Below are 19,722 nucleotides of genomic sequence, written 5' to 3'. Positions count from 1 at the left end.
CAATTTAAAAATACCAACGAATTTTCAATAACAATATCCCTACCTGAACTCCCTTGTCTGTTGTCCTTTCTCGTATGTGGTTTTTGGAGCGATTGAGCGAGATTTCAAAGAGTTTTAGTTCCATCGCTTTTCTCTATATATTTCCTAACCCAAGGGCGGGGAGACGAGAAAGACCGTTAACTATAAGGCTAGAAAATGCTGCGGTTATGGAAAAAACATACGATAAATAATCCAAAACGGCTGACCTCAAATGCCTGAAGTTCAGTTTACCACTTTCGATCGGCTCTCGTGCGTGACTTCCTGTCGTGTTCTTCAGAGCATAATTCACTACCCTGCACAGCAAGCGTTTCCCTTTGTGCATTTTTCGCTGTTTGACTGCGCGGAAATAAGGACGAGAGCGAAAAATAGAGGAGGGGAAGGGGAGAGGAGGCCCCTTCTCGCGCGCATCAAAAATACGGAAAACGCCTTTTTAGTACAGAAACTCCATGGAAACACTTGCTTCGCAGGCAAAATTTACTGCGCGCGGTAGTGATCATTCTGTTGGCAGAAAACCACATTTCCAAGCAGAATTTCAGCAAAGATGGAAAGAAATTCTGAAACAATGTATTTGTGCAGATCCACTGTTCCCTAGCATTGTATTTGGCATCTCGATTGGCATTATCTCTCATTATCTCTGCTACGGCGAAAAGACAAAATGAACGCTGATACGTACTTCCCTCTAGCTAATTGCGTCTATCCTTCATTCATTCCGAGACACAAATTAGGAAAAAACTAAAAGTCATCGGCCGCGCGCGTGCTGCTAGCGTTGTTTAGCTAGGGCGAAGTAATTGAAGGATTTACACGAACAAGTGAATTTTGAGTTTGAACGAACTTTATTGTACAAAAATACAACTCTTTCATTTTCTTTTAATTCAATATTTCTTTCTCAAATTCATGTTAAAATTACAACAATTCTATTTTTATAACTTACAATAACGAAAGAAATGGAGAAGGGGAAGATATAGTTATAAAAAAAAGTAAAATGGGACTTTTATTCACATCATTTACATGTAAGACACATGGCAGTCTTTCGACTGAATTGGGTGTCTATTTACAATAATAAAATCCATATATCAATCTATATACAATAAATGGTGGGAAAAAAGTATATCATAATGAACCAATAAGAGACATATACGTTCCATTTATAATATAGACATAACTAAAATATATACTAAAAATTATCGCTATGGCTAATGATGACGCTGTTCTCGTAGCGGTCTGTTTTGCTAATTAGATTTCCTTTCCAGTTTCCTGAAATAAATCAAAGGCTCCCGTGAGCCAACTCGTGAATGCAGAAGTGAATAGTGGTAACCGTATTAAAAGCGGTACTCGCATCAAACTACGTACGCTACAAGGATTCGTGGACGCCATCCCGCATTGCGGGAATGCATTACGGTGGCTTCAGAGCAGACTATTTCAGGCTGCGTACGTGAATAGCCTGGGTGTCCTGTGCCAGAAGCTTTGAGAAGCTCAAGCACGCAAGAAACCTCGTTCCCAGGGTCTCTCCTCTTCACGTCCCTCTTCAGCTAGAGTGCCAGAATGTCCTTTGAACTTGCGTGAATCTCAGTATCGTCGGCGTATAGTACCACTGATGGGTGTTCTTACAAGAAAAGAAAAGAGTGGGTCCGAGGACTGATCCTTGTGAAACACCGTGGGTAATTGTCCTTTGAGTTAGCTGCTCATCGCCAGAGGAGACGAATTGGCCAGCTATCTTACAAATAGCTCTTGAGGTCGATGCCGTTTAATAATACCCAGTGGTTAATACTATGGTCCTCATGATCTATAACGTCAAACGCCTTCCTCAAGGACGACGCAGACAACTTTTTTACCGCGTTCATGCAATGGCTATTGTAGCCTCCGTGAGTCAAAAGTTGTTGATCACTTCTGGTTGTGGATGAATGTTCCACATAAGCGTACTCGTGTTCCTTGATAGGGCCTACGCCATGTGCAAATTCTCTAATATCGGAGTTCGCAAAAGATTCATGCACCTTGGGGATACACGGACGGCAATGAACTGTGGTATATGATTATCGCGCTCTTTACCCGAATCTCCCTTAAAAGCTATTGAGCACTCTTGCTACCTTCCAGAGTGAGAGATAACATCCGCACTGATAAGAGGTGTTAAATAATTTAGCCATGACTTTGCTAATGTAGGGGGGGGGGGGGGGCAGAAATCCTAAGCACTCTTGCTGGGATGTTATATGCACCTGTGGCTTTAGATCCATCTATTGCTCGTAGAGCCTTGAAGACTTCCAGTCTTCAAACTCAAAAGGTTCGGTTGGTTCGTCCATCAGCTATCCCGAATAACTTCTTGGGTCCTGTGATTCTCCCGGAAGACTGGTGACTCGAAAAACAGTGACGAGGCGATTCAGATTGTATAGTAGGTTATGAAAGAGTCCGTTATCTCTTTTACCGTCTTCCACTGTCAGTTTTTTTGCGGTTGTTCTTGGTCGGGATGACCTTTCGCAACCTATGGCAAAACTCCTTTGCCATAGCGCGGCTTTCTTCAAGCTCTATGTGGAAATAATTCCTCTTGGCCTTCCCATTCATGCTTCTTAGCTGCCTATACCACTCCAGTCCTCGGACAATCCGTTCTCAATTGCTCGCCCAGTGTCAAGACAGGGATGTGTTAGCCTGCGCAGCTAGCGGTTTCGTTCGGGTTGGGTGGCCGGCGGTGTAGCCGCGAGAAGAACAATAATTGTAATTGTGAAGGTGACATCGTCGCCCTAACAGCTTTTTTCAACGTCCAAATGGATTTTCTGTCAACTCGTTTAATAACCAACCCCAGAATCAATTTACGACTCCTGTGGAGATTTTTTTGCGGCCTGAGCTGGTCAAGATAACATAGAAGATGTGCGAATAGGCTATTAACATAAGAACTCGGGTTCTTTTTGTTAAATGCATGTTGTGCCAACCTCTCAGTGACCTTTCAAAAATTCTTTTGCTCCTTCCAAATTAACGAATATTCCCTTGGCTGCATTTGGGCAGGCGCTTGTTGCGAAGTTCCTCAGAAAACATTGTGGTCTTTCCAGCACGGCCTCAACCGGTATTTCGTCCATTGAATCATTTTCATCAGCTGGTTCTTGGTTGGCTTTCCTTGGTTCATGGACTTTACGTCTGTTATGAACATTTTCTTGTTCCTGTAATTTGAAGAAATCAATTCGTAAGGTAACAAAGAAGAAACTAGATAAGGGCAAGTTGCTATTGGAAACAGCAGGGATATTTTTAAAATAGGAGCAGTTTGTAATAGAGACAGCAAAGGAGTGGATGGTTTATTTTTATGCTATGCTAAGGGATAAAATGTCATCTGATACGAAATGTGACTAAAGTAAAGATGTCAACGATATTTAGAACGTTTAACGATCATGTGAATTATTTGTCTAGTTTTTTTTTATGTTTCAATGTTTCGTCTTGTACTGTGTCAGGGCTCCATTTAAACTAGCTCTGCTAAATTGGGTGCCCCTGAATAAATATTGAATTAAATAAATAAAAAATAAATGTGTTAATCAATGAGCTTTATTATTCTTTTTAATTTCAGTATTCTTCAGTAAGTGTCCCCATTCAGCAGAAATGCTGGTCCGAACTGACCCTAAACTGATAAAGTTTATCCATTTCTTCACTCAAGAAAGGTTTCCTAATCAGTGAAATGTGTCCTTTCATCAGCGTGCACCACATCTAGATTGACAACGCAAAACTCTGAACAATTTTAAGTTTTAGAAATAAACTAAAATGGTTATGAATCTACAACCACTTGAATATTCGGATCCCTTAAACACTGATTTTCGACTGAATAATGATCTTAGCGCTAAAAGTTCTTCTTTCTGAGCGTACCAGTCATCTTTTTGTAACCGATGATCTACTCAAGAATTGCTAATCAGAAAAAACATTTTACTTTTTCCTAACGTGAGTCAACAGCCTCCACTTCTTCTCATTTTCTTCGTTCCCAGTCCTTATGCGCACGAAATTCTGAGAAGTGTTAAGGACGGAATTCCAACAACCAACAAAATCACAATCTTAACCCTTTTACTACGCTTGTAGCAGTGTTACATTTGTACAAGATTCTTGATCTAAAAAACTGTATTGCCTGTGAATTTTTTGTCATTCCTCCTTTGCTTATTCAACGATTTTCAATAATCAACCACAACAACAAAAGTTCTCCTCACAGTCGTTTCATCCATGAAGTAACTTCTCATATGTGGGTTGAAGTAGCTTGCAAGCGAGGCTACACTGGACTCGGTGTGTAAGAAGTGATCACACTTGGCTAACAGCAGAATATCCATCAGCACTTGAGTACCCAATACACGCGCATATGGGTCAGCGGGGTTGTCCTCAAATTTAAAGTCATGCGGGGCTGTTTCGCTGTCGTAACGTTTTGCTCTGATAGCTTTGGTGAAAACAACCCGAGTACACACATACAGTATGTCAGGAAATGGATGCCTTGGCTAAGCAGTTGTGGGCGAAATTTACTGATCAGATCACTGACCAGACAGATCAATTGTTAGACTTGATAACAAATATGGTGGTTAACACTTGTTTCCATATCTCAAACTGAACTTGGACACCCCAGTTACACAATGTCATATTGGTTATGGTCATACTACTGATGTACACGGGAACAAACTAGAGCATCATTTATTAGAAAGAACTGAGCGAATAGGGCTTCAGCCAGGCAAGGAATAGCACCGATCTAGAGTATTTAGGGCTAACGGTTAGTTTTCGTTTATTTTAATGGGAAACTATGTAATGCGATAAAAGTTACGATTTTTCGGCAGCCAGTCTTTGGTGCAGTGGTTATTGTAAGGATAGAAGAATTGAAGCAAATGACTCAGCTTCGAGGCTATTCTGTTTTCTCCCCTTATTTTCCTCTTAAGTTTGCAATAGCGTTTACTTCACGTAGTCTTAAGTGAATAACTACAGTCAGTTTGAGAGATGCAAACGACTGTTAACCGCTTAAGACAACCTCGTACCCAGAGTCTTGAGGGCATTTAGCCAGCGGAAAATCTTGGGTACTAGAATTATTTTACCGCAGAAATCCAGCGCTAAGAAATACAAGTAAAAGGAAGAGCCGTTGGCAGGGCAACCAATAGAAAAATGTAAATTTGATCGATTTCCCAGAGTCTCACCTGGCGACCAACCGCTGGGCAAAGAGCCTGGGGGTTCGAGATTATGGCAGAGGATGTTCATTCTGTATAGCTAATGAAATTTCTTTGTAATGGAGAAAATTTTCAGAATGAGCCTCAGCCACAAAAGGCCGACAGACATTTAATAAAAGGCAGATAATTAGCGTTAGCTCGGAAAAGGCAAAGAGGTCAGGAACTATCAAAATAAAATCAACAAGAAAACTGACTGAAAGCAGCAATGTAGTGAAGGAAAAATTATTTGTACGACGTTTTAATAATCTCTTCTTATGCCATTTAAACTATGATTTTTAATGTAAATTAAAGTCAAGGCCAGCTCCGAACACACAGCAGGCATTTATTACAATTACTTTATACTTTTCGTTTCTGTTCATTTCTTTTTTCTAATTTAAATAGCAGTGTTTCGCATTTAGCCATCAGTGCACCGTTGTCCATTGTGATTCATGGTGAGTGATTTCAGCTTTCGGGAAGAGTGCTGCTGGGTTAAAACTGGGCTATGAGTTGAGAATCGTTCTCTCTTTGTATTTCGTTATACAGTTTTCCCATCATGAGAAACTGAATCACCACTGTGCCTTCGTTCGAAATTAATTAATCACGTTATTAACTTATTATGACGTTCTCCACCTCATTGAGAATAAAGCCAAAAGCAAACCGAAACTAAACAATGGGCCTTTACAAACTGAAGCTCATTCCTTATTCAAAAGAACAGCAGGTGTTCAACACCTATGTGTTTTACTTGACGGTTACAAAGGTTACAAATCAATCACTTTCAATCACAATTCAGTTTAAGTGTCAATGTCTCTAGCGCATAGCACTCCGGTTCTCCGATACAAAGGCTCCGATATTTCCTAAACTCAGTGAAATCTATTTTTACTAAAAACTGAACCGTAACAGTAAAATAACTCAAGAAAAATATGAAGAAATTGGATATAAAACTCACCATTTCTTTTCCGAAAAAAGTCACAAACGTGTCGATGACTTCGTCGTTGTCACTAGCAATGAAAATTTTTCTTGGTTGCGGCAGAGTTTCAAAAATTGCTCGAGCGCTCTTAACCCAACTCATTAAAGGTGGCAATCTTTGCTCAATTGTTTCCGTCCAATGATCTGTACCTCGAACATGGACTTTTAAAACAGTGTACCCAGCTAGATATCGATGACAAAATTTGCTAACTTTCTCCGTAATTCTTGAATTAGGTTTAACGTACTGTTTAATCAGTTTGTTTATTCTCATTCGTTCCTTTGTGGTAATTATTGGGCTGTCTTCAAATCCTGCAACCTGAGATCGATTTTTAAAACTGTTGTCTAGAATAGACCTCAGTTGAGAAAAAGTCTCGACAAAATCTCCCACATTTCCTACAACCAATGGACACAAAACTCTTTCAGCTTGTGACTCCAGTCCACGATTAACAGGCTGAAAATACCAGTTCCATGAATTTACCCTCCGATCTCTCGAGCAAACTGAGTTACATGCTCGCCAAACCACAACTGGTCGGTCACTTCCCACAGAACGGCATAGCATAATATGATCCAATGTGAGGAGAAGAAAAGCTGCAAATCCTAAGTTACTACAATCTGAGATGGCTGGATCCACGACACAAATTGATGAATGGGAGGAATCTTTACCAAAGTTTGTCCTTGTTGCAGCCAGGTATCCATTTGATCTCACGAGAACTTTTAACACATCTTCATTCCGGGTTAACAAACTCGTGTTGATAATCTGACCTTTTGATCCGGGAGCGAAATCGCGCAATGTTTTATCACGCGATTGGTGATATGTATACACTAAACAGAGCGAAATGGCAACAATTATTAATAAAAATACGCCATATCGACAAAGGAGACGAGAAACATCGAGACGCCTCAACCATCGTGAAGACATTATTATTGTGTCAGCTGTTGTGTTGCTGTGACGCTCAATATATCAATCCACAAAATGATAACTAACTGATTTAAATAAACTAAGGTGCGTGTCAAACCACTCATTTGTCCGGACTCCGGATCTCCACAAGGCGCGAAAAAGGTCTGCAGAATAATTACATGTGTAGAGCCTGAATGAATAGGAGCCCTAGCCTGAATGACAACTTCGCTGTGTTAAAATGCGTTTGCAAGCAAGACGGTATTTACGGAAAAAAAAAAAAGCAAACAATGCTGTAAGTTATTTGTGTGATAGTAATCTACGTAGAAGAAGAGATTTGTTATACAATTTAACTATAAAAAATTGCGATAATGTTGAAAACTTTAAAAAATTTAAAACCATCTTGGTTTAAAAGTTTAAAAAGCGACGACGACGTTTCGACGTTTACTCAACGTCATTATCAAGTCAGTGATGAGCGAAATGAAAATGAATATAAATGTAAAATAATTCCTTAGAGACAAATGAAAGCAAAAATATGTGATCTTAATGAAGTATTCGCACGTAGCAGGAGTCATGTAAAGAGTTTGGCGGGAATAGAGTCTTTCTGAGTATTTAACTCAGGGTTCAAATCCTTAATGAACAAAAAGACTATTCGCGCCAAACTCTTTACATGACTCCTGCTACGTGCGAATTCTTCATTAAGATCACATATTTTTACTTTTATCTGTCTCTAAGGAATTATTATACATTTATATTCATTTTCATTTCGCTCATCACTGACTTGATAATGACGTTGAGCAAACGTCGAAACGTCGTCGTCGCTTTTTAAACTTTTAAACCAAGATGGTTTTAAATTTTTTAAAGTTTTCAACATTATCGCAATTTGTTATAGTTAGATAATCTACCACCATAAACAAGGAATTGGCAAGAGCTGCTTCACTGCTGATAGCATCAGGGGTGGCAAATGGTCCCTCATAAACTATGGGCGTTCGTTATAGCTATGTCTAAAACGAGAAACAGGGAAAAGGGAACAGGGAATCTCTAAAATGGGGAATCTCTAAAAGGAGGAATCTCTAAATGGGGAAATCTCTAAAAGGCGCAATCTTTAAAAAGGGGAATCTCTGAAACTGAGGAACCCCTAAAGGCCGGAATCTCTAAAATCCCAGTGACTGAAACAGAACGAGTGTTTGTGTGATTGCAGTTCTTGTTGCATTGAGCTCGTGTTGCTGTTCTCGCTAGCCTGTATTATGCTCATGTTGCTATATTTCCACGCACCTGCGACTCTTTCGCCAGCACCAAGTGTAGATTATAACGTGACGGAAGGAACACATGAAAACATTACAAGGATATTTGATTTAATTTATTTGTGTCAGATAGGAGAAAGAAGAAGCCTTTCTCTGTAGCAGGAGAGCCATAGGTATTGAAACATGAAGGAACTTCTTCGTAATGTTTTAATACAGCTTTTAATTGGTTAAATTTTATTGTTTATGACATGTTTATGCCCATGAATAGCAAGAAGAACTTGGCAAACGTAGGAACAACTGAACAAACCAGAAACGCAAACGAACGAACGAACATCCGAGTGAGCGAATGGATAGCCGAATGACCGAGTCAACGATCAAACGGTCCACTGAGCGCTCGCCGGCGGAAACGAACGAACAAGAAACCCCAGGGGGGGTACTCGGGTATATTAGTGACGGGGACGTGCGAAGACCTTTTTTGGGTTTGAAATTCTCGGCTTGGGACTTTTTTTGGGTTTGAAACTGGTGGACTTTTTTGCCCTTAAGATTTTGGCGAGGACTTTTTTGGGGGTTGATGAAAATCGTCCCCTACCATTCTTGATTTTGTGATATAAAAGGAGACAAGATGTTCCCGTTTTTGGTTTTCCTGAACAAACATATATTGCGCTCGACTTTGAAAAATGACTGCAGTCTGCTTAAGGTTTTGTGACAGATGCACGAGGAATGAATAAAGTCGGACACATGAAATATCTCACATTCTCTTGGTGTTTTGTACTTTTATTGTTTTTGATGCTTAAAAAATTTGGACTTTTTTTGGGTTACGTTTTTGGCTGCTGGACTTTATTTGGGTTTTCCTTAGCGTGACGGGACTTTTTTTGGGTTTCAAAATTTGGCCTCATTCGCACCTCCCCGTAACTAATATACCCGAGTACCCCCCTGGGCAAGAAACCGAGTGCACGAACCCGCGAGACTAGATGAACAGCTGAACGACCGAGTGGACAGCTCTTTTGTTTGGAGTTCTAAGCGTTTAGAAGAATCGATTTTCTGATATTCTAGTGCAAACTTAAAAGCGTTTATCTTTTCGGAACGAGTGGGAAGTGATGTAGCTTTCGTTCTCATTACTTTAACGTTAAGCCTGTGAAATATTGGAAATCTTACGCACGTATTTTAGTGAGCTCACCAAAAAGAGAATTAAGAAAACAGCATAGATTGACAAAAGCAAAACAAAGCTCCCTCCGCTCAGAAGCTAAGGTCTGTCATTCTCATCAGGGGCACAGTGAACTTAACATTTTCATAATATTATTTTCCTGGTGTCGCAGTGCTCCAAATGATATAACGAAAAAAAAATCATGAAATTTTACCACAATTTGTACCTTAATTCTAAGCCATAAAGCGTGCAAATGTTTAGACTGGGAATAGTTTCTTAGCGTCGATCGATACTCGAGCTCCTAAAGGGAGTTCGTTAAGTACTCCAACACAACAGAACAAAAATATTAAATCTGACAACAATGTGGGCCTTAACTCTAAGCCCTAAAGTGTTATATTTTCTGGACACTAGTTTCCTGGTGTCCATGGAAACTCCGAAAGGGTTCCATTTGGTACTTCAACAAAAAAAGCAAAATTATTAAATCTGACAACATGTCCTTTGATTCGAAGCCCTAGATCGTTACATTTTCAGAACACTAGTTTCTTGGTGTCCATCAAAACTCCGAAAGGAGTCCTTTAGGCAGTCCAACACAACACAACAGAAGATGAAATCAGTACAGCACCTGACAACGATGTGTGCTTTAATTCTTAGCCCTAAAGTGTCACATTTTCGTGATACTGGTTTCTTGGTGTCCATGGATACTCCGAACGGAGTCCGTCAGGTACGCCAACACAATGGCTGCGGCCGCAGTAAGATATAGAGTTAACTGGGTTCAGAGAGCCTTTACTTGAAATGCGGCCCAAACGCGTGTTTCGAAAGCCAAAAAATGCTAAGGAGGAGAAACGAGGGGGGCATTGGGATTTTCAGTTTTTCGGTTTTGGCCATTTTTTAGGTCGGTTTTTCGGTTTTTCCACCTCAAAACTTCGGTTTTTCGGTTTTGGTGTCTGTTGCTATTTGTGGTTTTTCCTTTTTTAAGCATTTGGTTTTCGGTTTCCGGCCAAAATACAAGCGGTTTCTGGGATCTGGCATCCGTTGCGGTTTTCGGCTTTTCTATTTGGTTTCCGGTTTCTCTTTGGCAATTATGCACCTCAACCGCGTGCGCGGGCCAAGACTCCGTTGCCAAGCTCTGGTTGCCAAGGGAGTTCTCAGATAGCCTCCAGACGCAGACGTTAGCTTGCGTGCGAGATTTCCTATTTCCTATTTCCTATATCCTATTTCTTGTTTCCGGTTTCCTCTTTCCTGTTTCCCAAAAAAATTGGATAGGGGTGTGCGGCCCGCTTCCCAAAACCCTTACCCTATTTATGACCAAAATCTGCGATTTTCCCTGCCCTATTTATGACTTGACAAAAAATTTGAGACCCTATTTATAACCAGTTCAAGAACCTCTTCAGCGCGTGACCGGAGCGCATGAAAAGCCGTTGCGGCACGCACACAGTTGCTGTAAACATCATGATGAAGAAGTAGCTTCTTCAAAAAAAAAGAAAACGAATTCAAGACTATAGTGCAAAAATTGATACCCTATTTATTACCAAAATGGCGGCAAAATGGAGCGCCGCACATACCTATATAGCCCATATAAGGGAGTACCCCCCCCCCCCCTCCCGGGAAATTTCCCCAAAGACCTCTATTGCGACTCAAAGAAGGATATTTGTCAATTTTCCTAATTTAAACAGAGATCAGAAGAATTACCGGATTCACGCGCATAGCGTCCACAAATACCGTGATGAAATCAATATGGTTTAGTCCGTATGCTTCAAGTGTCACCAATTAGGGGTTTGGAAATTGAGGTGTGTAAAGTTTTGGTTTTGATGGTTTTGTATTCGGTTTTCGGTTTTGATCGAAATATATTTTGCTTTTTTGGTTTTGGGTGATTTTTTGTGCGGTTTTTCGGTTTCTAATAGACCCCAATGCCCCCCTCCAAAAGATACGCGGTATGCCTCACAGTGGGCTTACAAAATATTTAGAAAGTGGCAAAGTTCAAGAAGAAATAAAGACGCCAACTTTGAGGAAACAGACTTGTTTTGTGTCATTTGTTTTGCTTATTTTGCAAGCTTCGTCATAAAAATGGATGAGTAGCTAAGCTTAGTTCAATAAGTTTTCCCCGTTTATTTGTTTCTATTGTGCGAAAATTTTTGGAAAGGGATAGTTACCCCTATCTACAATAGGGGGAGGGGGAGGGGGGCAGATTCTGCCTCCAACGACTTTGAACGTGAGTAACTTTATTAATATTTAAACAAATGCCATAAGACTTGGTTACTTTTTCAGAAATTTTTCTGGGAACAATTTGCTGTGGTTACTGTTAGTGTTCAGCGACTTTGATATTACCATGGCAACCAATTTTTGACAAGCCGTTTTATTCGGCAAATGGAAATTCCTATTTTTAAACGAAGGAAATTACTTTTCTTACAGTAATTAGCTTTTATGGTTTTAGAGGAATCCCCGTAGATAGGGATAAGCTTATTATACACAAATTAGCTTGGAAATGAAATGCACGACCATGCGATGGCCAAAACTGGAACAGTTCGTACGTATGAGTGAGACAAGTTTTGAATGTAAAACTGATCTAAATTGTTCAGGAAGTGTGATGAACGCATTTAGCTTTGGAGGTTCTAAAGTTCGAGGTCTGAAGTCTGAAGTCCGAACTCTGAAGTCTGAAGTCTGAAGTCCCTTCTCGGCCATGGTAAAAATGCGAGGGAAAAAAAACACTCAAAACCGTTTGACAGGTTGACAGGTAGTTTGTTGGTTGAGTAGCGTTCGTTCCAAGGTTTTGTTGGTCGGCAAACGACAACAGCTTGATGGACTAGATTTGTGTTTTTGCGGGCTTACATGAAACATTGAATTTACATTGTTGTTTTCCTTTTTATGAATTACATCTTATTTTCAATAGACATAGTTAGGCAATTTGTAATTATAATTTCCTTTCTGTGAAGCGTTTTTGGACCACTGGGAAAAGACGCTATATAAATCTATTATTATTATTCGCGTTCATTACCGTGGGCAATAATCGTATCAGTCCAAGCCCATGTGTTAAAAACCTTGGATCGTGGTTTGACAGTAACTTAATCATGACTGATCATATAAATGAGGCTTGTAATGTGGCATTTTATCATTTATATAACTTGAGACCTATGAAGAAATACTTAACCAGCCGTCTTGCCTATTGTAATGGTTTATTGTTTGGCTCACCATAGGCGCAGATCGCTAAACTACAGTGCGTACAAAAGGCAGCATCAAGACATATTCTTGGCATCAGAAAGTTTTCTCACATTACACCGGCGCTTTATCGGAGCTGCACTGGCTGCCGGTTTCTTTGCGTATTGACTATAAGATTTTACTTTTGACTTTCAAATGTATTTATGGCCTAGCGCCAACTTATCTTAGTGATCTTGTTAGTATAAAATCGAATTCATTGTATAATCTTAGGTCTACTGGTAAGCTCTTATTGGACCATCCCAAGGGAAAGAAGCTTACAACATTGGGACCAAGATCATTTTCAACAGCAGCTCCGAAACTGTGCCGAATGGCCTACCAGTTGAGCTTCGTCAAGCAACATCACTCAACAGTTTTAAATCTCGACTTAATACCTATCTTTTTAAGAAGGATTTTTTATAGTTTGTAGCTTAGTTTACTTTATTCTCCAGTGATGTATTTTTGTTTTCTCTTAAACATGATTGTAAGGCGCTATTGATCAGAATATGTAAATGCGCGCTAATTCCAGAAGAGTGATTGTTTCGATAGAGATCCGTCCTAGAGGTAACGCACTTGCCGTTAGTAAATGGTGTTTAGCAATGTGATTGTTGATCAGTCACCATTTCAAGTGTTCAAATTTCTGCCTGTCTTACCAATATAAGTGGCCTGTCAGTCGCAGCATAGGCAGTGATCTTGTGAAGTACCCCTTGTCTGTCCCTGGGTTCGCCTCTCATTAACAATGATGAATTGATGAAAGAAAGCGACGGTAAGCGCAACTTTTGGATTCTCCTGGATGAAATAAGTTGCCAAAACAGCCGCCGTTTTAGTAACTTCCACAGGAATTAGAATACTGAGACTCTTGAGGTAATTATCATTTTGTGGATTGATCACAGTGATTGAGCATCACAGCAACACAATAATGATGTCTTCACGATGGTTGAATCGCCTTGGTGTTTTTCGTCTCTTATTTCGATATCGAGTATTTTTGTTAATAATCGTTGCCGTTGCGCTCCGTTTAGAGTATATATATGACCAATTTCGTGGTAGAACATTGCACAATTTCACTCTTGGATCAAAAGGTCAGATTGTCAACACAAATGTATTAATATCGAGTGAAGATTTGTTAAAAGTTCTCGTGAGATCAAATGGATACCTGGCTGCAACAAGGACAAACTTTGGTAAAGATTCTTCTCATTCTTCTGTTTGTGTCGTGGATCCAGCTATCACACAGTGTAGTAACTTCGGATTTGCAGCTTTTCTTCTCCTAACCTTGGATCATATTATGCTATGCCGTGCTGTGGGAAGTGACCGACCAGTTGTGTTTTGGCGAGCATGTAACTCAGTTTGCTCGAGAGATCGGAGGGTAAATTCATGGAACTGGTATTTTGAACCTGTTAATCGTGGACTGGAGACACAAGCTGAAAGAGTTTTGTGTCCATTACTTGTAGAAAATGCGGGCGATTTATTTCAGATTTTTCCTGAACTCAGTCTTATTCTGAACTACAGCTTTAAAAATCGATCTAAGGTGGCGGGATTTGAAGACAGCCCAATAATAACCACAAAGGAACGAATGAGAATAAACAAACTGATCAAACAGTATGTTAAACCTAATTCAAGAATTACGGACAAAGTTAGTAAATTTTATCATCGATATCTAGCTGGGTACACTGTTTTAGGAGTCCATGTTCGAGGTACAGATCATTGGACAGAAACAATTGAGCAAAGATTGCCACCTTTAATGAGTTGGGTTAAGAGTGCTCGAGCAATCCTTGAAACTCTGCCGCAGCCAAGAAAAATTTTCATTGCTAGTGACAACGACGAAGTCATCGAAAAGTTTGTGACTTTTTTTGGAAAAGAAATGGTGAGTTTTATTCAATTTCTTTATATTTTTCTTGTGTTATTTTATGTTTATACTCAATTTTTTTCCCGCCCACTGTTGTTTGGGTTTGCTTTTGGCTTTATTCTCGGTGAGGTGGAGAACGTCAGAATAAGTTAAGGTTACCGTGTACCTTCAGGGGTAGCTTCAGTTAAAGGGATATAGCGCCTCTCAGTTACATCACAGATACCCAAAATCCTATATCAATTTAAAGCTTATAGAACTGGGTATTCGAATATTTCATTGTTTTTCCAAGAAAATAAATTCCGAGGTTTTCCGTAAAAGTCGGAACGTGAAGGTCCAGGTCATCGTTCAAGAGTTCCAACTCAATGCGATTTCTATATTTTGGAAGCTTGGTTATTTTCTCTAGGTCAGGATCCCAAAAGCTTAAAAAAGGTGTCGGGGTTTTCCTTTATTCGATTTTGTTCAAAAGTTACAAAACATTTTCAAAACTGCGAGAAAACCATGCGGAGTGAACGCACAGAAATGGCTTTCAAGGAAAAATCGCGTTCCAGAGTAATCAACTCCTTCACCATTTTGTTGGATATCTGCGGTGTTTGTTGTACGTCGATCTTGTTATCTGTAATGATTATGGGAAAAAAAAAATGGGACTGACAGTTTTTCATGATGGGAAAATTATATAACGCAATACAAAGAGCAAATGATTCTCATCTCATAAGCCGGTTTGTTTTAACCCAGCAGCACTCTTCCCGAAAGCTGAATCACTCATGATCATCATGGATCAAAAATGGACAACGGTGATGGCTCAATCCGAAACACTGCTATTTAAATTAGAAAAAAAATGAACAGAGACGAAAAGTATAAATTAATTTTAATAAATGCCTGACGTGTGTTCTGAACTGGCCTTGACTTTAGTTTACATTAAAAATCATAGTTTAACGCTGGATTTCTGCAGTAAAATAATTCTAGTACCCAAGATTCTCCGCTAGCTAAATGCCCTCAAGACTCTAGGTACGAGGTTGTCTTAAAGCGGTTAACACTCGTTTGCATCTCTCAAACTGACTGTAGTTATTAGTGATTTAATGAAGTAAAAGTTATTGCAAGCTTAACAGGAAAACAAGGGAAGAAAACAGATTAGTGTAAGCTTCAAAGCCGACTCGTTTGCTTCAATTCTTCTATCCTTACAATAACCACTGCACCAAAGACTAGCTGCCGAAAATCGTAACTTTTAATCGCATTTACATAGTTTCCCATTAAAATAAACGAAAGCAGGAGCCATAATCACTGACCAAAGCTAACCCTAAATACTCTACATCGGTGCTATTCCTTTCCTGGCTGGAGCTCTATTCACTCAGTTCTCTCTAATAAATGATGCTCTAGTTTGCTTCCGTGTACATCAATACGACCTTGTGTAAACCTCATAAGGTGTCCAAGTTCAGTTTGAGATATGGAAACAAGTGTTCTGATCAGTAAATTTCACCCACAAGTGCTGAGCCAAGGTATCCATTTCCTGACATACTGTATGTGTTTTGTACTCAGGTTGTTTTCACCAAAGCTATCAGAGCAAAATGTTACGACAGCGAAACTGCCCCGCATGACTTTAAATTTGAGGACAACCCCGCTGACCCATATGAGCGTGTGGTGGGTACGCAAGTGCTGATGGATATTCTGCTGTTAGCCAAGTGTGATCACTTCTTACATACTGAGTCCAGTGTAGCCTCGCTTGCAAGCTACTTCAATCCACATATGAGAAGCTACTTCATGGATGAAACGACTGTGAGGGTTAACTTTTGTTGTTGTTGTTGTTGTTGTTGATAATTGAAAATCGTTGATTAAGCAAGGGAGGAATCCCAAAAAATTCACAGACAACGCAATTTTTTAAGATCAAGAAACCTGTACAAATGTAACACTGCTACAAGGATAGTAAAAGGGTTAAGACTCTTTTGTGATTTTTTGTGTTGTTGGAATTCCGTCCTTAACGCTTTCCAGAATTTCGGGCGCATAAGGACTGGGAACGAAGAAAATGAGAAGGAGTGAAGGCTGTTGACTCACGTTAGGGAAATGTAAAAAGTTTTCCTGATTGGCAATTCTTAAGTCGATCGTCAGTTACAAAAAGGTGACGGGTAAGCTCAGAATAAGAACTTTTAGCACTAATTTAAGATCATTATTCAGTCGGAAAATCAGTGTAAATATTCAAGGTGGTTGGAGATTCATAGCCATTTTAGTTTATTTACAAAACTAAAAATTGTTCCGATTTTTGCGTTGTCAATCCAGATGTGGTGTGCGCAGCCTCAAGGACACATTTCACTGATTAAGAAACCCTTCTTGAATGAAGAAATGGATGAACTTTATTTATAAGGGTCAGTTGGACCAGCATTTCTGCTGAGTGGGTACACTTAAATACTGAAGAATGCTGAAATTACAAACGAGTTATAAAGCTCATTAATTAACACATGATAGTTGAACGTTTTAAGTATCTTGGACATCTTTACTTTAGTCACATTTCGTATCAGATGACATTTTATCCCTTAGCATAGCATAAAAATAAAACCATCCACTCCTTTGCTATCTCGATTGCAAACTGCTCCTTATTCAAAATATCCCTTCTGTTTCCAGTAGCAACTTGCCCCTAGCTAGTTTCTTCTTTGTTAACTTACGAATTGCAGATGATTTCTTCAAATTACAGGAACAAGAAAAGGTTCATAACAGACCTAAAATCCATGAACCAAGGAAAGCGGAGCAAGAACAAGCTGATGAAAAAGATTTAATGGACGAAAGGCCGGTCGAGACAATGTTGGAAAGACTGGGATCGGCAAAAAAATGTTTTCTGAGGAACTTTGCAACAAGCGCCTGCCCAAATGCAGCTAAGGGAATATTCGTTGATTTGGAAGGAGCAAAAGGGTTTTTGAAAGGTCACTCAGAGGTTGGCACAGTATGCGTTCAACAAAAAGAACCAGAGTTCTTGCGCTAATGGCCAATTTGCACATCTTCTATGTGTTCTGACCAGCATAGGCCGCAAAAAAATATGCTTCACAAGGATCGTAAATTGATTCTGTGGTTTGTTAAATGAGTCGACAGAAAATCAATTTGGACGTTGAAAAAAAGCGATGTTATATTTACAAATACAATTGTCGTTCTTCTCGCGGCTAACCACCCGCCACCAACCTGAACTGAATCCACCAGATACGCAGGCTAACACATCTCTGTCTTGACACTGAGGACCCACTAAACAGTGTTCTTAGATTTAATGAGAACACGTGACTGCGTCCACAAGAGGAACGGATTGTCCGAGGACTGGAGTAAGTATAGGCGGCTTCGAACCCGAGATAAGAAGCATGAATAGGAAGGGGAAGGGGAATTATTTCAGCCTCAAGCTTGAAGAAAGCCACGCGAAGGCAAAGGGTTTTTGGCATAGGTTGCGAAGGTCATCCCGACCAAGAGCAACCGTAAAGAAATTGACAGTGGTAGACGGTAAAAGAGCTAAATGACTATTTCACAACCTACTTAACCTGAATCTCCTCGTCACCGTTTGTGAGTCACCACCTTTCTTCCTGGAAAGTCACAAGACCCATGCAGCTGTTCCGGCGGACGAACCAAGCAAACCCTTTGAGTTTGAAGAGCAAGTTTTCAAGGCTTTACGAGCAAGAGATGTATCTAAAGCCACAGGTGCATATAACATCCCAGCAAGAGTGCTTAGGATTTCTGCCCCCCGACATAAGCAAAGTCATGGCTAAATTATTTAACACCTCGTATCAGTATGGATGTGGTACTGTACGCCGACGATACTGAGATTCACGAAAGTTCAAAGGACATTCTATCACTCTAGCTGAAGAGGGACGTGAAGAGGAAAGACCCTGGAAACGAGGTTGCTTGCGCACTTGAGCTGGCGCACAGCTGGCCCTGGTTGGCCCAAATTTTCGATTGGAAATTCAGGAAATTTTCCGTGTCAAATGGAAAAGCTTTTTTCTTGTCGTTCCAAACTTGCAATCTCATTGGTAGATCAATAACGTACGTCCAAGCAAGAGTGCTCAGGATTTCTGCCCCCCCCCCCCCTCCCCCCTCCTACATAAGCGAAGTCATGGCTAAATTGTTTAACACCTCTTATCAGTGTGGATGTTATCCCTCACTCTGGAAGGTAGCAAGAGTGCTCAATAGTTTTTAAGGAAGATTTGGCTACAGAGCGCGACAATCATATACCACAGTTTATGTTTGTGTCAGATCGGAGAAAGAAGAAGTCTTTCTCTGTAGCAAGACAGCCACGGGTATTAAAACATGAAGGAACTTCTTCGTAATGTTTTAATACAACTTTTAATTGGTAAATGTTATTGGTTATATTTTATGTATGAGCCCATGATAGGATTTTGAGTAAGCCGGAGCCGTGCCACCAGTAGAACTGGCGGAGGAGGCAGAACCCGTACGAAAGTACGGAAGAGACAGACAAACGGAAAGAAGAATGAACACAATGCCGGAACCACATAGAACACTGAATGACTAACTTAATAACCAGACAAGATGCCCCGATGGCACAAGGCAAAGTGAACAGGCACAACCGAATATCCGCACGACCGCACGACCGCACGACCGAAGGAACATCGCCAATTGCCAATTTCACGGTTGTTTTGCCGAATTGGGAATTTCTGTTGGTTCTTGAAATACTTATTAATCATTAAAGACTGTAAATTAAATTAATGAAAAATTGCAGAAAGAAGAAACTTACTTTTGAAACACTTAAGTGCGCTTAGCATAGTTATCTTTTTTGTCAGATCATTTGTGTCACATTAAAGAAAGAAGTCTTTCTCAGTAGCATGACATCCATAGGTATTAAGACATGAAGGAACTTCTTCGCAATGCTTTAATAGAGCTTTTAATTGATTAAATTTTATTGTTTATAACAAGTTTATGCCCATGAATAGCAAGAAGAACTGGGCATACGGAGGAACAACCGAACAAACCAGAAACGCAAACGAACGAACAAACGGAATCACGAGCGAACTAACATCCGAGCGAGCGAGCGAATAGCCAAATGACCGAGTTAACGATCTAACCGTCCACCTAGCGCTCGCCGGCGAAAACGAACGCCGAACGAGAAACCGAGTGAACGAACCCGCGAACCTAGATGAACAGCTGAACGACCGAGTGGACAGCTCTTTTGTTTGCAGTTCTGTGCGTTTATAGGAATCGATTTTCTGATATTCTAGTGCAAACTTAAAAACGCTTATCTTTTCGGAACGAGTGAGAAGCGATGAGCTTTCGTTCTTATTACTTAATGTTAA

At 40.1% G+C, this 19,722-nt stretch overlaps 3 protein-coding genes across 5 annotated transcripts in view; 2 read left to right on the top strand and 1 right to left on the bottom strand.

Moving 5' to 3' along the window:
- LOC146480786 (uncharacterized) overlaps positions 1-16,194 on the top strand; it is a 60,188-nt gene extending 43,994 nt beyond the window's left edge. Inside the window, exon 6 of the mRNA XM_085109128.1 lies at positions 15,989-16,194. Within this exon, the coding sequence (XP_084965254.1) occupies positions 15,989-16,047 (59 nt within the window). The 3' untranslated portion in view covers positions 16,048-16,194. The remainder of the gene's footprint in view (positions 1-15,988) is intronic.
- Positions 1-18,496, top strand: part of LOC146480785 (uncharacterized) — an 87,030-nt gene extending 68,534 nt beyond the window's left edge. Inside the window, exon 3 of one of the 3 annotated variants that reach the window (XM_085109126.1) lies at positions 17,136-18,496. In XM_085109126.1, the coding sequence (XP_084965252.1) occupies positions 17,136-17,420 (285 nt within the window). In that variant the 3' untranslated portion in view covers positions 17,421-18,496. The remainder of the gene's footprint in view (positions 1-17,135) is intronic. The other 2 variants (XM_085109120.1, XM_085109119.1) reach the window with 2 other exon arrangements.
- Positions 1,087-12,102, bottom strand: LOC146480787 (uncharacterized). The gene is made up of 5 exons (XM_085109053.1): positions 11,952-12,102; positions 6,124-6,962; positions 4,206-4,445; positions 3,935-4,008; positions 1,087-3,243 (listed from the first exon to the last, which is right to left on the bottom strand). The coding sequence occupies exons 1-5, from the start codon at positions 12,100-12,102 to the stop codon at positions 2,961-2,963; spliced, it is 1,587 nt and encodes a 528-aa protein (XP_084965179.1). The 3' UTR covers positions 1,087-2,960.
- Positions 18,497-19,722: the final 1,226 nt, after the last annotated feature.

Source organism: Pavona decussata, unplaced genomic scaffold (assembly GCF_977016875.1).
Source record: "Pavona decussata unplaced genomic scaffold, jaPavDecu1.1 SCAFFOLD_52, whole genome shotgun sequence".
Taxonomy (NCBI): Eukaryota; Metazoa; Cnidaria; class Anthozoa; order Scleractinia; family Agariciidae; genus Pavona; species Pavona decussata.
Note: the sequence above shows the minus strand (reverse complement) of the source record. Positions and strands in the feature narration are given on the sequence as shown.